This window comes from Hetaerina americana, unplaced genomic scaffold, assembly GCF_022747635.1.
Source record: "Hetaerina americana unplaced genomic scaffold, ioHetAmer1.1.p SCAF_30, whole genome shotgun sequence".
NCBI classification, from domain to species: Eukaryota; Metazoa; Arthropoda; class Insecta; order Odonata; family Calopterygidae; genus Hetaerina; species Hetaerina americana.
The window spans coordinates 3,458,461-3,483,133 of NW_027286875.1; the positions used below are offsets into that span (position 1 = coordinate 3,458,461).

The 24,673-nt window shown below is 34.7% G+C and overlaps 1 protein-coding gene across 1 annotated transcript in view; it reads right to left on the reverse strand.

Annotated features, from left to right (window-relative positions):
• Hrs (Hepatocyte growth factor regulated tyrosine kinase substrate) overlaps positions 1-24,673 on the reverse strand; it is a 34,250-nt gene that overhangs the window by 888 nt on the left and 8,689 nt on the right. The window contains exons 8-14 of the mRNA XM_071588947.1: positions 21,749-21,847; positions 17,634-17,690; positions 15,251-15,427; positions 10,263-10,467; positions 6,718-6,902; positions 3,441-3,582; positions 2,682-2,876 (exon numbers count right to left, since the gene is read on the reverse strand). Coding sequence (XP_071445048.1) covers positions 2,682-2,876; positions 3,441-3,582; positions 6,718-6,902; positions 10,263-10,467; positions 15,251-15,427; positions 17,634-17,690; positions 21,749-21,847 — 1,060 coding nt within the window. The remainder of the gene's footprint in view (positions 1-2,681; positions 2,877-3,440; positions 3,583-6,717; positions 6,903-10,262; positions 10,468-15,250; positions 15,428-17,633; positions 17,691-21,748; positions 21,848-24,673) is intronic.

A 24,673-nucleotide genomic window follows, 5' to 3' on the forward strand; every position in this document is an offset into this window, starting at 1 on the left:
GTATGTTAGATGTTTTTATCCAGTTTATGGGTATTTAAAAACCAAATTCACTTAAAGAGGGTAACCTATGTCAACTTAATCACTCAATATAAAATATAATTTTACTTATAACAGAGACTCATAGACAACCAACTCTTGGTAGCCTTCAAACTAAGTCTATCATCTTCCTTCAATGACCAAGTTTTCACACTGTACAAAACCATGCTCCTAACCAAGGTTTCACTTGTCTTTCTTGGGATGTTAAGTAAGGAGAACTAGAAACCAATGTTTCTAGTCCTCCTAACTTAACATCCCTGGCATCAATTCTCTTCTTTTGAAAGCTTCTATGCCTAACACAAGTGTTCTTCTTACATCCCCACTACTGTGAACATCATGGTCTAAGACACATACATAAGCTTTTTCACTTGCTCCAGTTTTCTACTTCTATTTGAACATTTAAGTTAGATTTCCACTTTCTCAAAAACCTCATAGCCTATGTTTTTCTCATTGATTCTCATCCCATACCTATCACAATGATTTTCTAATGAGGTCAGCAATAACTGTAATCACCTGGCTGACTGAAGGTTGATCATCTACAAACCTAACATATTAAGAATTCTCTAGTTTTTCCCATGGCTCTTAAACCATTTTCTTCACAAATATGTTGAAAAGAATGGGCAATAATATAAAATCCTGTCTTAAACCTCTTCCTACCAATGACTGTCCAGACCATCCATCACAAGCATCTGTGCAATTTCACACATGTACAGGTTATAGATAATTTGCCTATCCATTTAATCCCTCCTATATTTGGTAATGCATTCATTAATTCTAACCAATCCACTGCATCATAAATCTTCAATTCTCAAAATCTACCAAACAAATACATCTTGATATTAAGTTTCTATAATTAAGCCTCGTGTACTAATTAAATCAAAATCTGTCAAGCACTCCAAGATGATAGATAAAAAAAAAAAATAATTTCACAAGATAGCCTTAAACCTCAAAAGCAATGATTTATTACGTCAATTCACTGATCAACAGGCTAATCCTACATTTACTTTTGAACGTTTGATAGGCCGTTATTAAATATGTGGATATTTTATGGGCCTTTTTGTTGACACTTTTGGTGGTATAATTCAGAAAGTTTGAAAAACAAGGTTATATGGTTGAGATTTAAAAAGAAGATATACATGGAAACTCCCCTTTTTCATTTCCCGTGATTACATCGAGTTTTAGCTATCAGAAGTACATTTCTTCCATTTTTCAGCCATTTTATCAGAGTAGAATCATAGATTTACAAGACCTGAGAATTATCATTGTGGGAAGAGCAGAACTTATTTCCTCATAAAGTTAAAGCTATCACACAGCCATGAGAAAACAAATGACTGGCGAAAGGCAAATCGAAAAAAAATTGCTGATACAGATTCATATTTTACAGATTTAACTAATGCAGTGTAGATAGTAAATGACTTATTTGTTGGATAGTGAAACAATATATTTGCTTGCCTAAAAGAACAACATGGAATGCTCAGATAGTGGGAAATTATGGATAATACAAAAATGTTTCAATTAAAAGATTTCAAAATCTTTTCCCACAATTTGCATTTTCCTACAATTTACATCTTTCCTACAATTTTTATATCCATTTGTATTTTTTCCAGGATCATTTATTTAAAGCAGTAGTCGCAGTGAAGTAGTTCAGCAGCTTCAGGTAGATATTAGTGACTCGGGCCCTGCACACTTCTGTTCCCCTATACCTTTCAATGCAACAATTCCAGAGTGTAAAAATCATTTGCCTTGACCGGGATTAAGGCGAATGATTTTTACCCACTGAAATTGTTGCATTGAAATGCATATCAGCAGATGACTCTGTTAAAGTTAATGTCATGGCCTCTCCTGTAGTTTCTTGGAATTTTTCAAAGGTGACACCCCAAGTATTTAAAGTTGGCTTTAACCTCGTGGACTGTGGCGCATCATGAAAGACTACGAATGCCTGCGACATTGTATACACGGTATTTTGTCACAACATCTTGTTCCTTTATCGCCCTTAAAATAACGGAGTGTAAGAGGAAGCCTCATTAGCTTAACTGACTAAAGCACTCAATCAGGCATCAAAGTTACTGTTGTGGCATCTTCCACAGTTTCTTGCAATTTCCCCTATGCCTTATTTAGCATGCCACAAAATATATTTCAACTCCACACTAAATATTACCATGACTTCTTTAGCTCTGTATACTACCTCCCTTAATTGCATCTAAGATGCTAATTATTTTCCTCCCTCTCCCTTGCTTTCCCATCATTCCACTCCATCCCATTGCCTCTCAGAACCTACTGAATCTATTTGTCCTGCCTGCCTCCTTCAAATTGTTTTTTCTTTCTACCAAGTTCCATCAAGGTCCTTAGAAAAGTGCAGTATTATATCAGTTGCTGTATTATTTTTCTATATCCCTGCGATTGGAAACCACTTTCTGTTGACTGCAATCCATTGTTTTAGTTAATTTATAAATTTCTATTTGGTTTCAGTTCTACAGAACAAATTTAACTTTTACTGAAACATTTCTTATGGGATTACCTTCATTCAAAGCAATTTTGGAAATGGGGTTTCATTCTAGTTCTGAAATTAGCAGAGCACAAAACCAAATGACACCAATATAAAAGTAATAATTACTGAATTAACTGAAGCATTTTACTCATCTTACCTGCTACAGAATACATAGGGTATTCATAGGTATTGCTGTTATTCATTGTCCCAGGAATAGAAGTAGCATTTGGAGGACCGTGTTGAGGGAATGATGAATGAGGACCCCCTGTTCCTGGTGCTATAATCGGCTGTGGATAGGGGCCATGACCTGGAGTACTGTGTAAATTAGAAGGATGATATCCTTGTGGTTGTCCTAGGAATAAGAAAATAACATACAAATAAAGGATTAAGCCACATGAAGTATAATTTTATGGCAACCTAACGAAACAAAATGCTTAATTGCAGGTGCTGTCATTACATTAAAGGTACCACAACATTTTAAATTTTCTAATGGCATACCACTACTGATTATGGTCTTTGATTGATGCGAAGTGTGCACTATTCAACTATGATGAATGTTAAAGGATATAATATCACTATTCACAAATTGGAATGAAAATTATGGGAGCACTGGAACACTAACCAATTATTTCTTATAATAGTCAGCTAGATATTACTAAATTGCAGGTGGTATAAATGTTCTATGATAAATGCTCATATCTTATTTTTAAGCAATTTTCACCTCAGAACCAGAATATTATTCCTTAAATGATAATAATTCACAAATTAAAAAAATTAAATACTACAATAAAATTTATTATATGCATGGAATTTAGTTATGGTCCAAAAATAAACCACCTAAAACGTAGGTAAACCTTAAATGGGAATTGAAAAATTGGGATTCCACTTTATCTCTACGGCAACAATATTTACATACCAATTCCAGGAGGCATATAATGTTGGGGTGCAACCCCATACGGCAACTGCCCAACTAGATACTGTTGCTTCTGCTGCTCTTGCCGTAACTGCATCTCCCGTTCCTGTTCCTGGATACGCTGCAGGGCTACTTGCCGCTGATACTATAAAATAGAGCAAAACTGAATATCACAGAAATGTCAGACGGTGAATTCACAATATAGATTAAACCTCTTTAGGAATCTCAATGGATAAATTTTGTGGACAAATTTTCAAGAGAGATTTATATTTCAACTTGCATAAGGCGAGCTATGGGCATCCCCAACTGCACCCAAACTGTGTACTTTCTGGATATAGAAATCATGCCAAAAAACCAGGTTTACAGAACAAAATATCATCTCAACAGAAAAAATATCTTGTGGCATGGCAACCTTCATTCTGAGAAATTTTTGAAATGAGATTTTATTCTAGTTCTCAAATTAGTACAGCATAAATTGGTATGGTAATTTTAATGGTATAAAAATGGAAATGGCCTTCGTACTAAAAAAATTGAATTTAACATCCATGGCATTTGGCATATTACACAGCCATCACCTGCCAAACTAAGCTTTGAGTCTGGCATTGTGTTAATGAAAGATATGCAAAACATGGCAGAATGCTACAAACAGAATCAAGTGCTGCCAATCTTTGAAGGTACAGAGTGGGCTCTCATTAGGTTGTTTCTTTGAACTATAATTTCATGTTTAGAACATCCATTTGTTTTTCTAATACCAACTTGCATAAAAAATTACATTCAGCACATTTTTTGTAACCTCTTCTCAATGTCAATGAAAGATGGACATTCAATGATATTTCCTCCAATAAAAAATATCAAAATTACTTTAAACAATATTGTATTTAAATGAAGTGCTGTAAAACGGTCATTGTGCATAGTAAACCCACCCATGATGGTGCAGAGTAACTGAGTCACCCCATTTTTCATTTTTTCAAAGTACAATTTTTGCCTTAGTGTCCAGTATATTGATATATCACGCATTCATACAACATTCTTTTGGCTTTATTTAATAGGAAAATAACCAGTTCAATTGAGAGCCTAGGGGAATAACATCGATAATCACACAGGCAATCACTATATCAAATTCAGTAAATTCCTATAGCCAATAATTAGACACTTTGAAAAAAGCAGAATCACTGAATACTGATGAATTGAACAGTAAACACGAGACAATTAAGTTCACATGAAATACAGGGACCAGCAACATAACTTCCTTTTTGGAACATGTTTTGCATTTGAAAAAAGGGAGTTGTGTTGCCGAACCCTGTAGAAATGAAGATGTGCTAGAATTTAACATCTATAGAAAATAGACACACTGAAAACTTCATAAAAGCCAACTCACATCACCCCAACACTAAAAAAATGACAGACTTAAATTTTCTCATACATTTAATGCTTACAGTGCCCCTAATCAAACTACGGTACATAAACAAGCTTATAAGCATTAAATACATCACCACTATCAATGGATACCAACCTCAAATCATAGACAAAATGTTACATAACTAAAAGAATTGACTCAATAATAAAAACACCTCACTCAAATCACAACATATCACTCCTAAAAATAAATTCACTGCCATCCCCTACTATCCCATCCTCACCAAGGGACTCCAAAAAGAGTTCAAACAAGTCAACACAAACATCACACAAGTAAACCCAAACACACTTGAGAACCTCTTAGGGAGCTCCAAAGAACAAACTCCCACATCAGAAAAATCAGGGATTCATAATATTAAATGCACCACTTGCCAATGCATGTACGCAGGACAAACTAGACAAAACCCGACCATCAGGTTCAAAGAGCGCCTTACTCTTCACAAAAACCATCATTTATGCCAATCAGCTGTTACCAAACAGATATGAAAAAGGCCATGCAATCACACTCAAAGATTTAACATTGATTAAACAGACATAATTCAAACTTGATGCCACTGAAAGCTTCCACTTACACATGCACCAAGAAAACATTATGGACAATGAGCCAGGAATCATAAACGGCACACTTATCCAATTAGTGAAAGATTTTAAACTAGCCAAAATTCAAAATAACCTCCCCCCCTCTCTGCCAACTTCATTGCCGACTTGACATTGAACAGTGCATTGGTACTACGTCTTCTTGCTGTCAAGCCCTTATCTCTCCCCATTGATGGTTACTGGCTGATCAAAATAATGCTATTGGAGCTTTCTCAAGTTTTCTTTTTATTGACTATACACTTAACTTCACAGCCAAAAGCTCACACATCTTTCAATCACTATGTAGACTGCATTAATAGTCATAAGAAGTATATATAGTAGTAAGATTATTTCATCAAAAAATCTGATCTGCATTTTCATGAAGTGAATGCAGTGTAACATTCATAGAATGTATTCATTTTTTCCTGCCATTTACTAAAATGACGGGAATGTGAAGTCTGAATTCTGAGCAGAGTGCTGATAATTATGTACTACACATGACGACTCTTGTTGCACTGCTTTTAGTGTTTACAGTGTAGTTTTGTGAAATTTTTTGTGAAACTCTAACAGTTCAAACCAACATTTACAACAAAGAAAAAAGAAGAAGTACACAATTATAAATGGTGAGCAAGTATTTGTAGAGTCACTCTGGTACCACAATGATGGAAAATGGGAACTTATGAGGGAATTTTATGTTTATTCAAGAAGATATTTATCACAGAATGAGGTTATTTAGGCATATATTGCCTTCAAAGATAACAGTAAATATCATTACAAAATTGCATTTATTAGCCTTATAAATGGAACATATTTAAGTTTCTATCACTTTCACTGGTGCATTTTTGTGGCACCTTGATGTATCCCAATGTCCTGCACGTTGAAATTTTATCATTATTAGTAAAATCAAAAAGATGATGCTCTTTGGAACATATTCCTTACACCAATGAGGTATGACTGTAGCTGAAAAAAACTGAGTCATGATAAATAATTCAATGCTCTTCTTTTTTAAGTCAGATTAAACTAAATGGGGATGATAAAAGCCCCTTGTAATTTGGCATGGCATTAGTTGATTTTTCTGTGGGTGCTGATTAAAGACCCGTACCCTTACCTCATTTAAATTTTCAACTATGACCAAGATAAATATATTCCTTCATACTTAAGTTTACACCAAACACTAATAGAATTATACAATATGGTAGCAACTGAGTATTAAATCGCGTAAACTGAAATGCCTTTCATTTTTAAAAGCAGCTATCTTAAAGAGTCAAACATGTAACTTATAACTCACTTGCAAATATTCTTGCTTTTTTTTCCTCATAATTTCTAGTTTTTGTGCCATTTGAAGTTGCCGCAGACGTTCTGCTTCCTCAGCCTGTCTTCTTAGTTTTTCTCTATGTTCATCTCGTAAGGCATCTAAGGCAGCTCGAGCATCTTTAACTTGAGCTAATTTATCCTGAAGACCTTCATAATACACTGAAATAAAAGAAAACAATCCATAATTGTCTGTAAAATATTTTATTCCAAAACCAATTTTCCTCTGCAACTGAAAGACATTTAACAATTCACTGGTTCAATTGACCAATGACGTGAGGTTAATCGACTGACAATTGAGAAAAATTCTCTTTAAAGCCTGTATTGTTAGAGCTAATACAGAAATAGTATTAATAATAAAAGTAGAAAATAAGTATCAGATGCAATCTATTTATTTCACTGTCCGCAAGAGGATTTCCCCAAATAGCAGCAAATGATCATGCAAACTAAATGAAAGATGATACTACAATACTTGGATGAAGTTCTTAAGTGAAAAAACTAATTACTACAGCTTTATTTTTCCTCCTGCATCGTAAGTAGAGAAAATCAACAAATTAAAAAAAGATGCATGACACACATACATTAGAATGCAACTCAGGGTGTTTACTACCCAACTATCAAATTCCCAGAGTTTTTCAGATTTACCAGGAAATAGTTCCAGTTTTTTATGGTGTTCCACATCTCCAAATAAGTTTATGTTAGTGCAAATATTAGTCCTGTGCCAATAATCATTGACTGCAGGTTTCACAAATAAAATGGAATTTTGGGTAGTCTTGTTGTGACCTACATGTAAATAACAACTGTATTTCGGAAGACTACACATGAAGAATATCAATATACATTATCCCAATCAAAAATTCTCCAGCAATTATAAGTTAATAGGATTGGAGCCAATAGTTAATAAGCATGGATTTTCTGGAAAATGAAACCAAAAATCTAAAATAATATTTATGTACTGTGGCTAAACACTGTTGTCGAACAAAAACACCAAAAGGTGAGCATCATTTCCATAGTATCAAAAATGCATCATTCTAATGATTGTTTGGAAGTCTGAAAATCACTAACAAGGAAAATAAAATCATTCTTAACCACAATGTGCAAAAAGAAATCTTGGTAACATAAACTGCAAGATGGGCATCACAGTAAACATGAATATTAAACTAAGAGAGCAACAAATATTTTTTTGTATGTTTCACTGCAAAATGTCTAGGTTTCTAGGCTCTCATTTTCACGAAAAGTATAAACCACTGACTGAAATTGTGCCATCTCAATGCAGTTTCTCCTATGTATTGAGGTCGAGGCCAGTGAAGTAAAACAGAGATACCTAGGAATGAATTAGTGAAATCTCTCAAATGCATCACATGGCCAACAAGAAAATCCTATATAAAATGGGGCAATTACTGATTTTTTGAAAACAGCCACAATTCTACAGTTTTTCAAGTCGGTGGACACCATTACAATAGTAACTGGAAAAAGAGAAAATAACTAAAGGGAAACTAGCAATGAACACTAAGTGTAGCTGATAAGAAATACAATGAAACCTTGAATTATGGTTTTGAGGAGAAAGATTAGAATAATACTTAGAAGGCACACTTCCCTATTTTACAAATTTAATATCCTATGAATTGTGATAAAATAAATAATGTATGGTAAATGATAATCAATCTGCAATTTGGTTAGACCAACAGGAAGAATAAATGTAACTTAAAAAGATCCTAACCCTAAATTAACTTAATAAAAAAGTTATAGTTCTCACACACTATTAAAAATCTATATTTTATTAAGGGCGAAATAAGAATACTATTAGTTTATCATCAAGTGTACTTCCCCACCATAATGCACCTTATCCATTGATATATTCAAAGCCATTCAGGTCTCAAGAAAAGAAAGATGTGTTACATTTTTCTAGTAATCTTCACTGTTACACATCTAAGAGGATCTAAGAAATTTTTCATATTTTTCAATGACAGACCAAGTCCAAGGAAAGAGCACTATATTTTCTGTGGAATGGCATTGTAGAAATTCCAAACAAAAACATATCTAATTTTCAGCAAGGATCTTACATTTATTAGCCCAGTTTCTTTTAGAATTCCCAGCTTCCGCTTAATTTTCAATGCTTCCATTTCCTTCCAATGGCTTTTATGAGATATGAATCTATATGAAAATCCTTGACAAAAAAGTTTCCAATTTTAAATCTCAAAACTGTGAAAATGCACCTAAATATCCAAGGGTACCATTATTCTAAATATCCAAGAGTAACATTAACTAATTTTCATGAAAAAAATAAAAGATGAAAACTAACACCCATGCAAAAAGCAAGAAAATATACAATGAGTGTTCAAGTTTCAGCAAATATTTTAATGAAGATGAGGAATATGTTATTAATGCTTATCCTGCTTATGCCAAAGACATATTCATGGATTCTTACACTGCAAAAAATGCTGCCTAAGAGCCACTAAGCATATTCTAATTAATAAATATAAATAAATTAATAAAGGCTTCATGCATCTAATGCCACATCACTCAAACTTTTGATATGCTCTGCTCTCTAAAAACAATGGTTTCATCAAGTCCAGAGTGGACACCCCGGCATCCCTAAGCTGTGTGAATATTCACGTAAGTAAACCAAATCACTGAGTCTATCAATATTGAAAATGAAATGGAGTATAGCATTGGTATTTTAAGTTACAAATTACTCTAATTAAGTACCTCAGTTAAATGTCTTTTTCATTCTACTGCCTACCCCAGTAAAAATCATTAATTCAACAAAATTCCCTATTTTACTACTAATTCCAGGTTTTAACAATTTCCAAGGAGCAAAGATTCAAGGATTGCTGGTAACCCTGCTGAAGGGCCAATAGCATACAACCACCAATGCCCATAATGGCTTCAATCACACAAGATTTTTTAGTCGACTTTCATGCATATGGAAATATAGGGAATACAAGGTTATCAGCCACTTGTCACATGCTGCACCTCCAACAAATATTTATGACTCTCCCAGTCATATTGGCACATTTTCACCAGCATACCACAAGCAAAACCAAGTTCCCCAAGTTTTTCATTGGCTAAACAAGCTATTATCCCTTCTGAAGGGAGTGACTACCTTGATAACCAGCACATTAGGGTCAGCATTCCACCCCCAGGAGGTATTTGCAGTTTAATGACACATCAGGACTCTGCTAATGATGAAGATCCAAATTCTACTCAACCCAAATACTCTTGACAAATGACACAAATATGTACTCTTAGGGGTAGGGAGATTAAGTGCTTAAAGGTAAAATAATACGACCAGGCCACTTTATGAAGTTTCCCTATGAATTTATATATTGTTCTTTCAGATGAGTAGGTCAGTGGGGAAGAAAGAAACCCCAGATAAAGGACACGTTCAGCATTTATTCATTAAAAAAGAGATTTAATGACAAACCTGAACAAATAGACTGGCAGCAACAAAAGCAACTTGTCATGAGGTCTGCTTACAGTTGATTATGGAATTTATGCTAAAAAAATATTAATACTTACATCTTCGGTCATCTTGCTCTTGAATGTATTTCAGGAGTTTAGAATGCATGGCAGTGATGTTCATGAAGAGAGTTTGAACAGAGCTGTCATTTGCTATGCTTCTTCCACGACTAGAATTAGACTTCATTCTGTTTACAAATATTTCCACCTGGCTTTTGAGTGCACCCATAAAGTCCTCAATCTCTTCAGTTTCTCCATTTTCTTGCTACTTAAACAAAGTGGCACCACATCAACAAACATGCAGGTTCGTTAATTTGACAATTTCTTTTACTATTCGAAAGTAAACTTCACAACTTTACGAGCCTCAAACCAAAATTACGTCATTCAATATTTTTAGTCTGTACCAAATAATTTGTTTAAAATTTTGGCTTTATAGGCAGTATCAAAAACATGTAAGTAATTTTCTAGAGAACGATATTGCACAGCACAGTATAGCACACCACCTCATCAGATAATAGCCCAAATTAGGAACCATCTCAGTAAAAATACATATTTTGTGCCAACAATGTATGTATATGTTGACGTAATTATTGTTTGTGGAATACAGTAACTTAATTACTTCATTAATGAGACAGGGTTAAATGTAGTGATAAAAGCATCCAGTAACCACTCTTAACCAAACAATTTTATTAATACAGTAAACCCTCCCTAATCTGGACCTGTTTAATCCAGACAACCACATAATCTTAACCAAGTCCAGCCATGTAGCATGGGTGGTTATATGGATGGGAGTCTTATAGAGTCATATGAAGGCAGCACTGTAGTACTTGGCCAAAAAATTCATTTTGCTTTCAGGCTTCTCTGGACATGAATGAAAAAGATATTTACCATATGTTCCCATCGATAACACAGGAATTATCTGTACAAAAATGTTCATATGATCGAAAAAATGATAATGCGCATTATGTAAAATGAAAATTGAAAAAATTTAAACATCACTGTATATGATTTTCTTCTCAATATATTTTTCTTCATTGGGTAATATTCTTGAGAAAATTCAAAATTACTAAATCTGAACTCAATTCAGGCTTGAAATAATCTCATTTAGGCGGCACTTTCATAGAACTTAAGAGGATGTCGAGGGCAGCTGAGCGATAATATTCAATAAAAATTGTTTTGAAACTGTATCAGTAAAAGATTTGATTATTGCAATATACTAACATGCATATGGACTCACTACATTCTATCATTGGTATACGATGTATTAGGCTCCGGAGAAATTTGGGAAGAAGAGAGAAATGTTTAGAAAAAAGCTACTTCTTTTACCTTGCTTTCTTCTTTCGAGTTGTTTACAAATTACTGTCTCCCATAAAGTTTTCAAATCCAAAATATTGTTACACGTCTGTGTCCAACTTTTCATCTATAAAATCTATGATAAAATCCACGCCCTCCCATGCTACTTTCAAGATTTAAACAGATTCCTCAACTAGTTCCTCTTCAGAGTCTGAAATTATATTTTCCATTGCCAAAACATTATCAGTTATTTCTTTTGTTATTTTTAGTAAACCCAGATCACCTTCATTAACATTAATCCTGTCCTCAGCATTTTTAATAGTCAAGGATATTTCCCATGCCATCATCCTGAAAATATTCAGGTTTAAATCTTGTGGATTGCAAAATCAACTTCTTCCTACATCTTTCTCTATGCTTTGTTTCATCCCCCTCCAAGAATCAGTCCAGCCTTCAAATTATGGTTTTTCATATTCATTATTGTTCTCAACCCCCTTCAACCTCTAAGACTTCTAAAACTTCACTTAAAAAGTTATGGCTGTACAACAAATTGCAAGCAATTTTGACTCTTAATCCATCAGCTTAGATAATTATGTTGTATTTGAGGGAAAAGCAAGACACTAAAATCATACCGTGCCTCTGTGCAAATAGTCAAACTCATGATGGGAAGGGGTTTTGTACCAAGTAGAAAGTGCTTTTACATGATCCTTTGGAATTCCCAGAACAACTTTTTATCTCACAACTTTGGGAACAACAAAGTAATTTGTGGAACCAGTCTATTGTGATAACTCCAGAAAAACATGCATGTGCCAAATGGGTATGAAGACCAGGGAGGTAATTACAGTATTTCAAGCCCAGGATTGCCCAAATTTTCCCACAACACTGCATTTTTCCACAAACAGCCATTTTTGGCTACCATCTGCCTGAGCACACAGTATGGAGACCCTTTCCATCTTGGCTGTTTGTCCAGAAACCTTTGATTCACTTGAGTGTTTTCTGGCAAAGCTCTCCAGTACAGGCCAGTTCCATGTTTGCTATAATTTTGCATAATTGCAAATCATATTCATCCATCTGTGCATGTAATTCTATCCTAATTGATTTATTTATGTCACTACAAGCACCAATGACTTCACCCGAGTATTTTATCAGAAAATTCTCTCTCCTCATAAACTGCCAGAACTAATCACTACGAGGGCGGTTCAATAAATACCCGCGTTTGACAACAAAAGTTGTTCCCGAGGGAAGTTTATGTTATCATCATGTGCTTCCATCTATCAAACGACGGTGAAACAAATTTCAGACTGATTTACAGCTTAGTTTGGATTTGGCAGCCATTCGAGTAAGACGTGTTTCGTGATTTTTGCTAAGATGGAAAAAGAGCAGTATCGTTCGGCAATTTGCTTTTTGATGGGAAGAAATGCGAGGAGATAAAAGCAAAGTTGGATGCTGTTTATGGGGACACTTCGCTATCTATGACCACAGTTAGATATTGGTTCAACGAATTTAAACGTGGGCGAACATCTGTTTTTGATGAAGAGCGACCAGGATGCCCGGCAGACGTGGTTACCGAGGAAATCATTCAAAAAGTCCATGCCATGATTCTCCTTGATCGACAAATGAAAGCACACAAAGTAGCAGAGGCCGTGGGTGTGTCGACCGAAATGGCAATCAATATTGTACATGATAAGTTGGCAATGAAAAAATTGCCGGCCAGATGGGTGCCGCGAATGCTCACAGTGGACAACAAGCTGATCCAGAGTTGTTGCCACCAAACTGCATGAACTATGTTATGAATTGCTGATGCACCCCCCGTATTCACCCGATCTGGCTCCCTGCGACTTTATCTTATTCCCTGACATGAAGAAATGGCTCGCGGGAAAAAAATTTAGCTCAAACGAGGAAGTTATCGCCGAGGCAGAGGTGTATTTTGGAGAGTTTGACAAATCATATTTTTTGGAGGGGTTAAAAAAATGGCCAGATCGTTGAGAGAAGTGTAACATTCTAAAAGGGGACTATGCTGAAAAATAAAAAAAACTGTTTAAGAAAAAATGGTTTCTTCATTTCTAACACGGGTACTTATTGAACCGCCCTCTTATATGCAGTGAAACATGCAAGTGTTTGGTAGGTTTTTGTACGGTATCTTGAATCTTAGTCCCATGAATTTGTACACCACTGGATTACTGCTCCGCAAACCGCCAAACCATGGCTTCTTCCAGCTTTTCATCTTCCAGGAACCTTAGTTTTTACCGAGGCTTTCTGTCAATATTCTGGGCTTGAACATCAAACTTGAGAGCAATTACCTTTGATTTTATTCTTATTCATTTTCATATCATGGCCTGTAAAGCTAAACCAATGCAAATGACCTGAGCTGTTGGTTGCCTCCCATGAAAACCACTAGCTATTACAAATTCACAAACCAAACTAAAATCAGGGACCCGAGCATTCAACTTCTCAATTACCTTCACTTTGTCTACTATACTCAAAGCTGTGCATTTTCATTAAGTATCATACTTTTTCATACCATTTTTGTTCCACTATTCTACTGCCCGAAGAACTCAAAATAATTAGGATGCACTTAGGAATTTCTGAAACCACATGGAAAGAACTGGTGATCTATGATTAACAAATGTGTGGAATGCCACGTGCAGAATTTTGATGAATGAGTGAATTATTTGTTTCATGAAGTACTAGTAATTCATATTTTACAATGCAAGTGGAAAAATGATTAGTAATTACTGTATTTTCCTATCGATAACGCGCACCTTATGTGTAAAGCGCATGCAGAACTTTGTAGTTATCATGAATTTGTTTAGATACCATGTGCCAAGGGGTTCATAGTTTTCTTGAAAGTGCCTATAGATGCCACGCATCTTTATATTGAGAATAAAAATACCTCTATATCCATGTACTAATAGATGGTAACAACCAATGAATACATGGAATCATAATTGCCTGTGGCTACATCTACTGTAAGTATACAGAAGATTAGAGCCAGGTGATTGAAATTAATCTCATACAACAGAAGGATCAAAAAATATACAATATTTACAAGCCAACACAATATGCCTCCTTATTGCTTTTTGCTATGATTCGTAAGTCGAAACAAGACATAGGTTTGTGAGCCCTTTTATTTGCTGTATAAATTAATCTGCAGCAAATCAAATTTAAAAAATAAGAGAATGAATGAAATAAGAATTTTCTTGTTCTGTTTGCTTTACCTTATTTTCCAAAGAAACTGCGGGAGATGCCGCAACAGTAACTTTTCGCCATCCGCTAATGTGCATTTCAATGCAACAATTTCAGAATGTAAAAATCATTCGCCTTGACTGGGATCCCAGTCAAGGCGAATGATTTTTACACTCTGAAATTGTTGCATTACTTCATTTTGTTAGAATCAGCGCTGTTCTAGATATCCTCCAAGTTCTATGAAATTGCTGTCTACATGGTGATTGTTTCAGACCTGAATTGAGTTCAGCCATAGTAATTTTAAATTTTCTCAAGAAAATTACCCAGTGAAGAAAAATATTCTGAGAATAAAATTGCATACAGCAATGTTTAAATTTTTTCAATTTTCATTTTACATAACGTGCACTGTCATTTTTTTCGAACATACAAACATTTTTGTATAGAAAGCACCATTCAAATCATAACTGATAAGCATAAATCTGATTTTACTATTTCTACAATAAATATTAAGTTTAACAACCCAAAACAACAAATAAAATTCTCTCACAAAAGAAATTAGTGCCATTAAATACCTGTCCTTTTGGCAGAGAAACAGGAGTAGTAGGTGCACTGGGAATTCCTCCATCATCTGCTACTGAGTTTGTTATGTCTTGGCGGTCTGATAATTGCTGGCGTTGTTCCCAGTAAGATCGATTCAAATAACGAGACAGCTCTGGGTCCAACTCCTCCTCACCACTGGGAGCATTGTCCTAAAAAAATCTCTATTGATCATTCTGTCTGAAATGTTTAGACACACACTTCATCGACAATAATTAAATATGGTAAATTCTGTGCATGATATCATATATGCATGGCAGTATGTGGTGGCATTAATTCCATATTTTATATGATAGCATACACATAGGTCATGTAATAGTCATATTAAGATGTGATATTATAGCCTTTAATTTAAAGAAATTGCTTGGCTTGACAATTTACATTAATATGCATGGAATCAGGATTTGAGAATTCAGTTGAATCCTATTGAATCTGAAGAATCAAGATTCTATACTAGACTTTATGGATTCCAAAGAAACTGCGGGATATGCTGCAACAGTAACTTTTAATGGAGTCACCCGCTAATATGCATTTCAATGCAACATTTTCAGTATATAATTGTCTATTGAATCAAGATTAATCTTGGATACCCATGTGCTTCACCTTGGTAACAACTGTATGATGTACTATATGATGGTAGATTATAATTTTTTCTGTCATCATCAATCTTAAAACCCAACAAAACCACGTCAATTAACCCAAACAAAAGTTTGGTCTAATAGGTGAGGGCAGAGGTCACTTAACATTAGGCCTTGGGATATAAAATTCACAAGCAAGCATAGAGAACCACATTTTTTAGAGAGAATCTGGTAACCAAAACAACCTAAAGCTTGGGTGAATAAAGGCCATTGTATTCCAATCTACTTTATTGAACATTGACATATTGAAAAGCAAACCACTCTATGATATTCCAGACTAGAGAATTAGCCCTAGAATAGTTTCAACATAAAAATCACTTCAGAACTTTTTGAGAATGACGCAATTGTTACATTGAAACAGGTAAGGTAATAGTAAGTAAGGTAAAGTAAGACACAAGTAAGGTAATTTTGTTTCCTGTTGGGGGAATCAGCCGCAGAAACTATTGTAATGCTCAAGACTGCTTATGGGGAAGCTGCCCTAAGCAAACCCAGAGTCTAAGAGGGGTTTACATGTTTTAACAATGGTGAAATGTCAATTGAAGACCACCCCGTTCAGGCCTCCCTTCAACATCAAGAACTGACGAAAATGTCGACAAAATCAATACCCTCATTCGTGAAGACCGTCGCAGAACCATTGATCAACTCTGTGAGATATCTGGAGCATCATGGAGTTCAATTCAGAGGATTCTATCTGAAGATTTGCATATGAAAAGGGTTGTAGCCATATTTGTCCCTCACCATCTCACTAACAAGCAAAGGGAGCATTGAGTTCAGGCATATTTTGAGCTTCAAAATCAGCTCAAAGAGGACACTGATTTTTTATCCAAGGTGATTACCGGTGATGAATCGTGGAGCTATGATCCTGAAATGAAGCAGCAATCAAGCCAATGGAAGACAGCGGAAGAAAAGGGCAGAACTTTGGCACACAGGCGACTGGTCCTTCTATCATGACAATGCCCAGGCTCATACTGCCCTCTCCGTGATGCAGTTTTTGACAAAAAACAGCACGACATCGATTGTCCACCCCCTTTGGTGACCCCCCCCCTAAACACCAGATTTAGCTCCCTGACTTTTTTTTGTTCCCCAGACTCAAAAGGGACATGAAAGGAAAGCACTTAGACACTGTTGAGGAGGTAAAACAAAAATTGCTAGAAGGGCTAAAGGACATCCCGAAAAATGAATTTCAGAAATGTTTCGAACAATGGAAGCATCGTTTGGAGAAGTGCATTGTGGTCAATATAGAATACTTTGAAGGTGAACAAAATTCAATGAAAATATATTGAGAACTAAAGAATCTATAACAACATTCCTGTTATTTTTGGGTCCCCCCTCGTATTTTAGAATGATGATTCATAATTTAATGGTAATAAGTTTCAGGAATATGGTTATTCTAACAAATGATTCAAACTTATGCAATGCACATGTACATTTGTAGTAGTATGTTTACTTTATCAATGCAAAGAAAACATTATATAACTAATTGATCCAAACATTTCAACTATTAACTATGAATGAGCTTTAGTTGATTCGTTTTCATTCTTACATCCTTAATTCTCTTCCAAATACATATTTGTCTTTGAATTATATATAAGCAAAGGAATTTAGTAAATTATTTTTCATAAAAAGTAATCTGACTTTTACTAGGAACAATCCAATATTTTAAGCAACACTAGAAAGATTACTGGATTAAATATGATAACACATGCAAAAAAATACCTACAGCAGGTGGAGGTGAGAAATTCTTCACTTTCACCAAGCTCTTTGAATTCTTGTTTTTCTGGAAAGAACAAAGAAACGATAATTAATTCATGCCTAATAACATAATAAACCAACTAAATTCACTACAACTGATGGACTATGCAATTATTGAAACCATTTTTGGACTCCTATTTTAAGAGCCCTGTGGCTCAATAAAAATTAAAATTCAATGCTTTGGATTTAGTCACTGCTACTCGTTTCCTAAGTTAAAAGAACATTTGGCAAGAAATTGTTTGAGCAACAATGACAAGGTGAAAGATAAAGTTCTATGACAGCTTCCTTTATGACATGGGGGTTTGCTGGTATCACGTGGGCATATAAAAACTGCCGCAGCTCCTACAAAAATGCATCAACCAAAATGGCCATCATGTAAAAAAATAGAGGAATGCTCAAGCTTAAAAATGTATAAATTATTGAAAATGAACTTGTTTTCCCATTTTTTTGTAAATTGGAGACCTTTCTTCAGGGATTATTCTAGTATATCTGTAACTATTAGGACAAACAATGAGAAATTGATGAAGATAATTCTTTGGGTGAGGTAATCAAACTTATTTTCATGGCCTACAGAGATTAGTAAAGCAGTAAAATAATGATGAAAAGGTGTTTTTATGAGCTGTGTAAAAGTGAAAAGATATAGTTATACACTAGTGCAATGTGAAGAGTGCAATCAATATCAGCCATTTCTTCAGAATTTTTCAGCTCAGTTCAGAATTTTTGTCAAAATTTGTGTATGCACTCCATGCATTAAAATTTCACTTTAAACCTCCTTCATGTACTATATAAATTTCAATGGTGGAAGCGGTTCAAGTAAATATCATCATCATTTGATCACTTGAACAAAAATAAATCTTTCATTTTCAAAACAATATTTTCTCATGAACTTCATAATGATGAATATTTAATAGAAATTTTATTCATATTTATCTGAAGTTTTATTGAATATTTGGAAGATATTTGATTACGAAACAAAAAAGGCTTATAAAGGCACAATAGATTCAGTCTAAAGTATGACAAATTTCCCATATGGTCAACCTGGGGTGGCATGCCGAATATAACCTTTAAACACTGAATGTTATCACTTTTATGTGGTCTTTCTCTGTGTGCCTTTTTCTTCTGGTTGATTGCTAACATTGCCCATCATCTATAAAATCTATTATATAATTTATTGGCACAGTGAAACCTTGCACAATGAGCTTAATTTGTTCCTGAATCTTTCTCACAAAGTGAAACACTCGTTAAGTGAAACAATTTACCCACATAAATTAATGGAATATACAAAAATAGATTCCATGCAAAAAAATAAATTATGTTCATCTATAATCAAAATAAAATCATATAAAATTTGTTTAAGCTTGTGAATTATCTTCATCTTTACTTCTATCAAGGAATTAACCAACTTGGAATCCAAATTCCATTTGTAGATAACAAAGAAGAATTGTGTAGAAAGTACATTATTTAGGATACATTCTAAGTTCTTTTTTAATAGAAAGCAATCTTCAGATATCTGTTTTGGCTCATGCCTAAACAATATTCCCAACCAGTAAGTTCATACTTTTAGTTTCTAGCAATGGTCATGGTCTGATTCATGTTAATGATCAATGATTTTTCTGAATTTGATATTGCATGTTACAGCCAATGTTAATGGGTTTGTACCAAACATTTATGTAACTATGAGCATCATTTCTTTTATGTATCTTAACTGAGCCTGTGTTTTTGCTCCTCATTGACGTGCCATGCACATACACCACCCACCTGGTATTTTTGCATTGTGATCTCTGGGCAAATAAAAAGTAATGAATAATAAAGAAAAGACCACTTATAACAGAAACCTGTTGCCACTGACAACCTTCAGAATCTATGAACTTCTTGACGTTGCCAATGAAGTTCTATACTGCCTTTGAGTCGGAGCTCACTGCTTTAGCATGCCTTACAATACTGTGAATGCCAGTTCCCCTCTGAAACTTCTCCAATTATTGCTTCCCTTAAATATTTATTTTTCGGTCATTGATGATCCTGGCATCTTATTTATTTATTTATCGACTTAATGGGGCGAGGTTAACGAGGTTAGAGAAAATCAATTATGCCTTCCCGCGGATAATTTTCCCGTTAATAGCATTGCCTTGCAATTGCTTTAGGTGTATCCATATGAGATTATCTTTCAACATCATTGAGAACACACAAACACTACGTAAATATTCTTGTCACTCCATTTGAAGCAACTACCTCCTTAACCTTGTCCTTGTTGATTGTAGAAATCCTTGATTTCAACTGATTCTATTTGCATGTAAGATCAACCATGCTCACAGCTCATTCTTGCTTTGCAATGATTTAAGTTTTTAATTTCTACAATTAGTTCTTTTATTACCTTATGGCTGCCTTCTTGGGACTTTTTCTTCAAGAACTTTTTGCTTGGGTCATTAAACTTTGCACACAAAAATCACAAATATGAGTAATATGTTAAAACACAAGTTTGGAAAAAAGTGTGATCAATAGCGACACTAAGATGTTAACAGAACGAGTGCTAAACATAAACTCAAGAAATAAGCATACAATAAGGACGTAAACAAATGCAACACCTCTCGTTTTAGTCATCAGATGTGTCGTTAGATGGCGCACTGTGTCTCGTTTCGATCCGTTGAACGGTTTGAGCAGAATAAAATCAGCCCGACCTTTTCTTGATCACACCTTGTATTTATATATTATATATATATAATTATATATATATATAAATAATTACATATATATAATTACATATATAATTATATATATATATATATAATTACACATATATAATTATATAACATACATATATGAATGGAGGTGAATAGGGGCAAGAGGTCAAGGGGGCAATGGAGGTGGGCTACAGTGAGTGGAGAGGGTGATGTCCGAGAACTAATCATACCTAATAAAAAATTTGGTTGAAAGAGAAATTGTTTTTTTTTAGTTCGGGAAGAAAGTTTAAGATTTAATTGACAAATTAAATACAGGACAGATGAATACATATATGGTTTGACTGAGGAGGGAATAGACTGACATAGTCAGCATTGCGTTCGGTGAAAAAGCCACTGTTGACAAGGGTTATTAGAAGTCTCATGTATTAACACATGCATGAAATAATTCACGAATAAATCTGAGAGGTAAAAGACAAATTCAAGGACAAGTTAATTCGGAATAAATGAGTAAGAGGGAATAAGTTCCTTAAATTAACTTAAAATGAGTCATTCCATGACTTTCCTGAACCATAAGTAAATTGTTTGAAGGTTGTATGTAACGACAGACATAAAAATTTCCAAAAATAGAAAAATAATCTTATTCACAAACACAGTTTGAAAGCCATAATCTCCTATTCCTCAACAATCCTCATTACAAACATCAGATTTTCTTTTAGTATCTTTGAATGCATTTAAAATCAATGATAAATTATATATCTTGGGATTTTACTTATAATTATAATTACTAATATGGAACATTTTATGACAGTTCAATGAAAATAATTTTTTATTCTCTGCAATAATACATAGCCATGTATCCAACACAAAAATTACCATGGCATTTTATTTCCCCTGATATTAAGTAGGAAAAGTTTCCCAGGATTGGTTCTTATTTAAGACATTCATATGATGATTCCCTATTTTGATGTATATCACTGTGTGGAGGAATAAGTGGCTAATTTTTGGCAAATTAATCTGCAGCTTACCCCTCATAAAGGCAGCACTCAAAAGTTTAAGAGTTTTTACTCAAATCATATCGACATACCAGGGAAAAAGACTGATGAATGTCACCTGAGTATCAGCCTTATTGGATGACAATCTGGTGGAGTGAAAATAGCCTTCAGTTCCATTATATATTGCATCATTTTCAATGTGATCATTCCAGCATGACACACTCAAACCTTAATGCTTATCACCTAACTGTAAACCCATCTTCTAAGAAAATTTCTAAGCAATGCTATTAGCATTGAAAGAAAAAGCATTTCAAAAATTTTGGTAGGCAGTCCTAATCAATTGAAATATGCCATAAACAAGAGACATTACAGTATCACTGTTTGCTAAGTAGTCATTGCTGGTATTAACTTACTCTTTTTTCTTTCTCCTCAGCCTCAGATTTTGAAAGGGCCAGAGCCAACTGAAGTTCCTCTTCTTCTTTCAGTTCTTCCTCAGTCTTTTTAGGTGGAGTCTGAATAGAAATAAGACAAAACTCTGAAAATGATAGCTTCACTTTAAAGAAATTCTCATTTAAAAATAAACCTTAGCTATTTAATATCCCTGACAGACAGTCTACCCCAATTATAATATACAACCTAAGACTCAGATACATGTAATATGATCAAAACACATTTTTGGCATTAACCTAAAGGGTGAGCCAGAAAACAACAATTGAAGATGGTGAAATTAATTCAATTTTATTTAAATTTATCATTGCTACCAGTAAAGGCTATAATTCTTTTTGCACACTTTTCATGACTATTTCCCTAGGCACTTTCCTACATGTAAAGTGGAGGGTTTACTAGAGATGAGAATATTACTGAATATTTTTATGCTGATAACTGAACTGACTTCCATAAATGACTTTGGAAAAGATGATTTAATTTTACTATGATACATTTGGGATTACATTATTATACATACAATACAAGAGGTTCCGACTATTTTAATGACACTAATTTGAACATTCGTATAGGGAAACCATTACTTGATATGTGATATGTGTAGAAAGCAGATAGATTTTACATTGGTAGAAAATAGATAGAGAAACGAATTTAAGCGGGCTTTTGTTCTCACTGGTGCAGATTTTTACAGTGACCATGCACTTCTAAATGCAGAAATCAAGATAAGGATAAAAAGAGTGGTGAAAGACAAAAAGTGGAATGTGGATAAACCAAAGAAACACGATAAGGAGGACATTGGTGCAAATATGTATGAGATGAAGAGATTGAATATAACAACTCAGGAGAGTGTAAAGGAAAATTGGGAGAGAATAAAGAAAGTCATTAAAGAGACAAGCAAAGAATTGGTCGGCTACGGGAATGGGAACAGAACAAAGAACCCATGGATGACATTGGCCATGATTGATAAAATGGAGGAGAGAAAAAAGTACAAAAGTCATAAGACCATGGAGGGAAAAAGTTATAGAGAAAACTGAAAAATGAATTAAGAAGAGAGACAGATAAAACTAGGGAAGAATGGCTAAACAAAGAATGCATAGAAATAGAAGAGCTGAAATGTATGAAAAGGCATGACTTGGTTTACCACAAAGTGAAGAATATTAAGTGGGATGGCACTAGAATATTAGGAGCACAGCCATCAGGTATGGAGATAGAGAGCAGGGAATGAAATATAATAAAGGAAGGAAAAGAAGTGATGGAAAGATGGCAGGAGTACATTTGAGAGCCGTACAAGGAAAGTGAAAAACCTGAACAGCTAAATGTGGAGGAGTACGAGGTGGATAATGACTACATTGTAGAGGATATCTTAGTAAGTGGAGTTGTGGCAGCAGTAAAAGAGATATAAAAATGGGAAGGCACAGGGTAAGGATGGAATGTGTGTGCCACTAAAATGCCAGCAGGAAGAGGGATTAGTGGAATTGACATCCCCCTGCAACAGAACTTACTGTAGTGGACAGTGGCCACTAGATTTTGTGAGAACAGAGTAGAAACCATTACCAACGAAGAAAGGAACAACAAAATGCAAGAAGCATAGCATAATAAGTGCCATTGCTCATGCAGTGAAGATATTGTCAAGAATACTAAATAGAAGATGGGAAAAAATCATGGAGGAGAGCACAGTGGAGGAACAGTATTGCTTCTGAAGAGGAATGGGCACAAAAGATGCAATAGGAGTAGTGCATACCATCAGAGAGCAACATCTGAAGAAAAGGAAGGCTTTGCTTGTGCATTTTGCTGATATGATGAAGGCTTTTGACTGTGTACGATGGGAAAAACTTAAGAAAATTCTAAAAGAAAAAGGTGTGAGGTTGAGAGACAAAAGACTGATAGGAAATTTGTACTTAAACCAGGAGGTGTGCATTAGAATTGATGAAGAGACCAGTTGATTTGATATTGGGAGGGGAGTGAGGCACGGGTGCTATGTCTCCCCGACCTCTTTCACCTTCATGCGGAAGATATGTGCTGGAGAGAAGATACAGGAGTTACATTTGGAGGAAGGATTGTGTGCATCAGATTAGCAGATGATATGATCCTTTTTGACAAGGAAGAACAATTAAATGGGATGTTGCAACACCTTAATAGCATTAAGTAGGAATGATGATGGCTTGGTGATAAATAGGAGTAAATATCCGAGTACGGAGGCAACAAATAGCTGGAGGAGTGAAAAGGAAATTAAAATAAGGATGGCCAATGAAGTTCGCAACAGGAAAAGAAAAGTGTAATGAAGCAGAATAAATATTGGACTGAGAAATAGACTAGTTAAGTGCTATGTATGGAGTGTTATGTTATATAGATGTGAAAAGTGGTCAGCATTGAAAAGGACCAGGAAAGGCTGGAGGTGTTTGAGATGCAGGTATGAGAAGAATACTGAACATAAAGGGGACAGACAAGGTGATGACTGAGGAACTGTTCAGGAGAGCAGGAGATAATAAAAGTTTGCTGAAAACAATTGAAAAAAGAAAAAGAAATTGGCTTGGACACGTGCTACAAAGGGACTGCCTCTCAAAGGATTTACCAGAATGAATGGTGGAAGGGGCAGGCAAGAGAGGGCAGACGAGGGTTAATATGTAGGACAATGGGGAAGGTTGATAGGTATGTGGAAATGAAGAGAAAGGCACATAAAAGGAAAGCATGGCAGAAAAGAGGCCTCCATGGACCTGCCAACCACGGTAGATTGCCTATGATGATGACCATAAATTAAAACAGGGTTTGGTACTTTGAAAATTGTTGTTGATGAATAATTTTTTTACTTATTCTTATGGTAAAATTAATGATTGGTCCCTTAAAAATTGTTTTGAACAATATGATTTTGTTTTGTGTGTGCATATTTCTCTTGA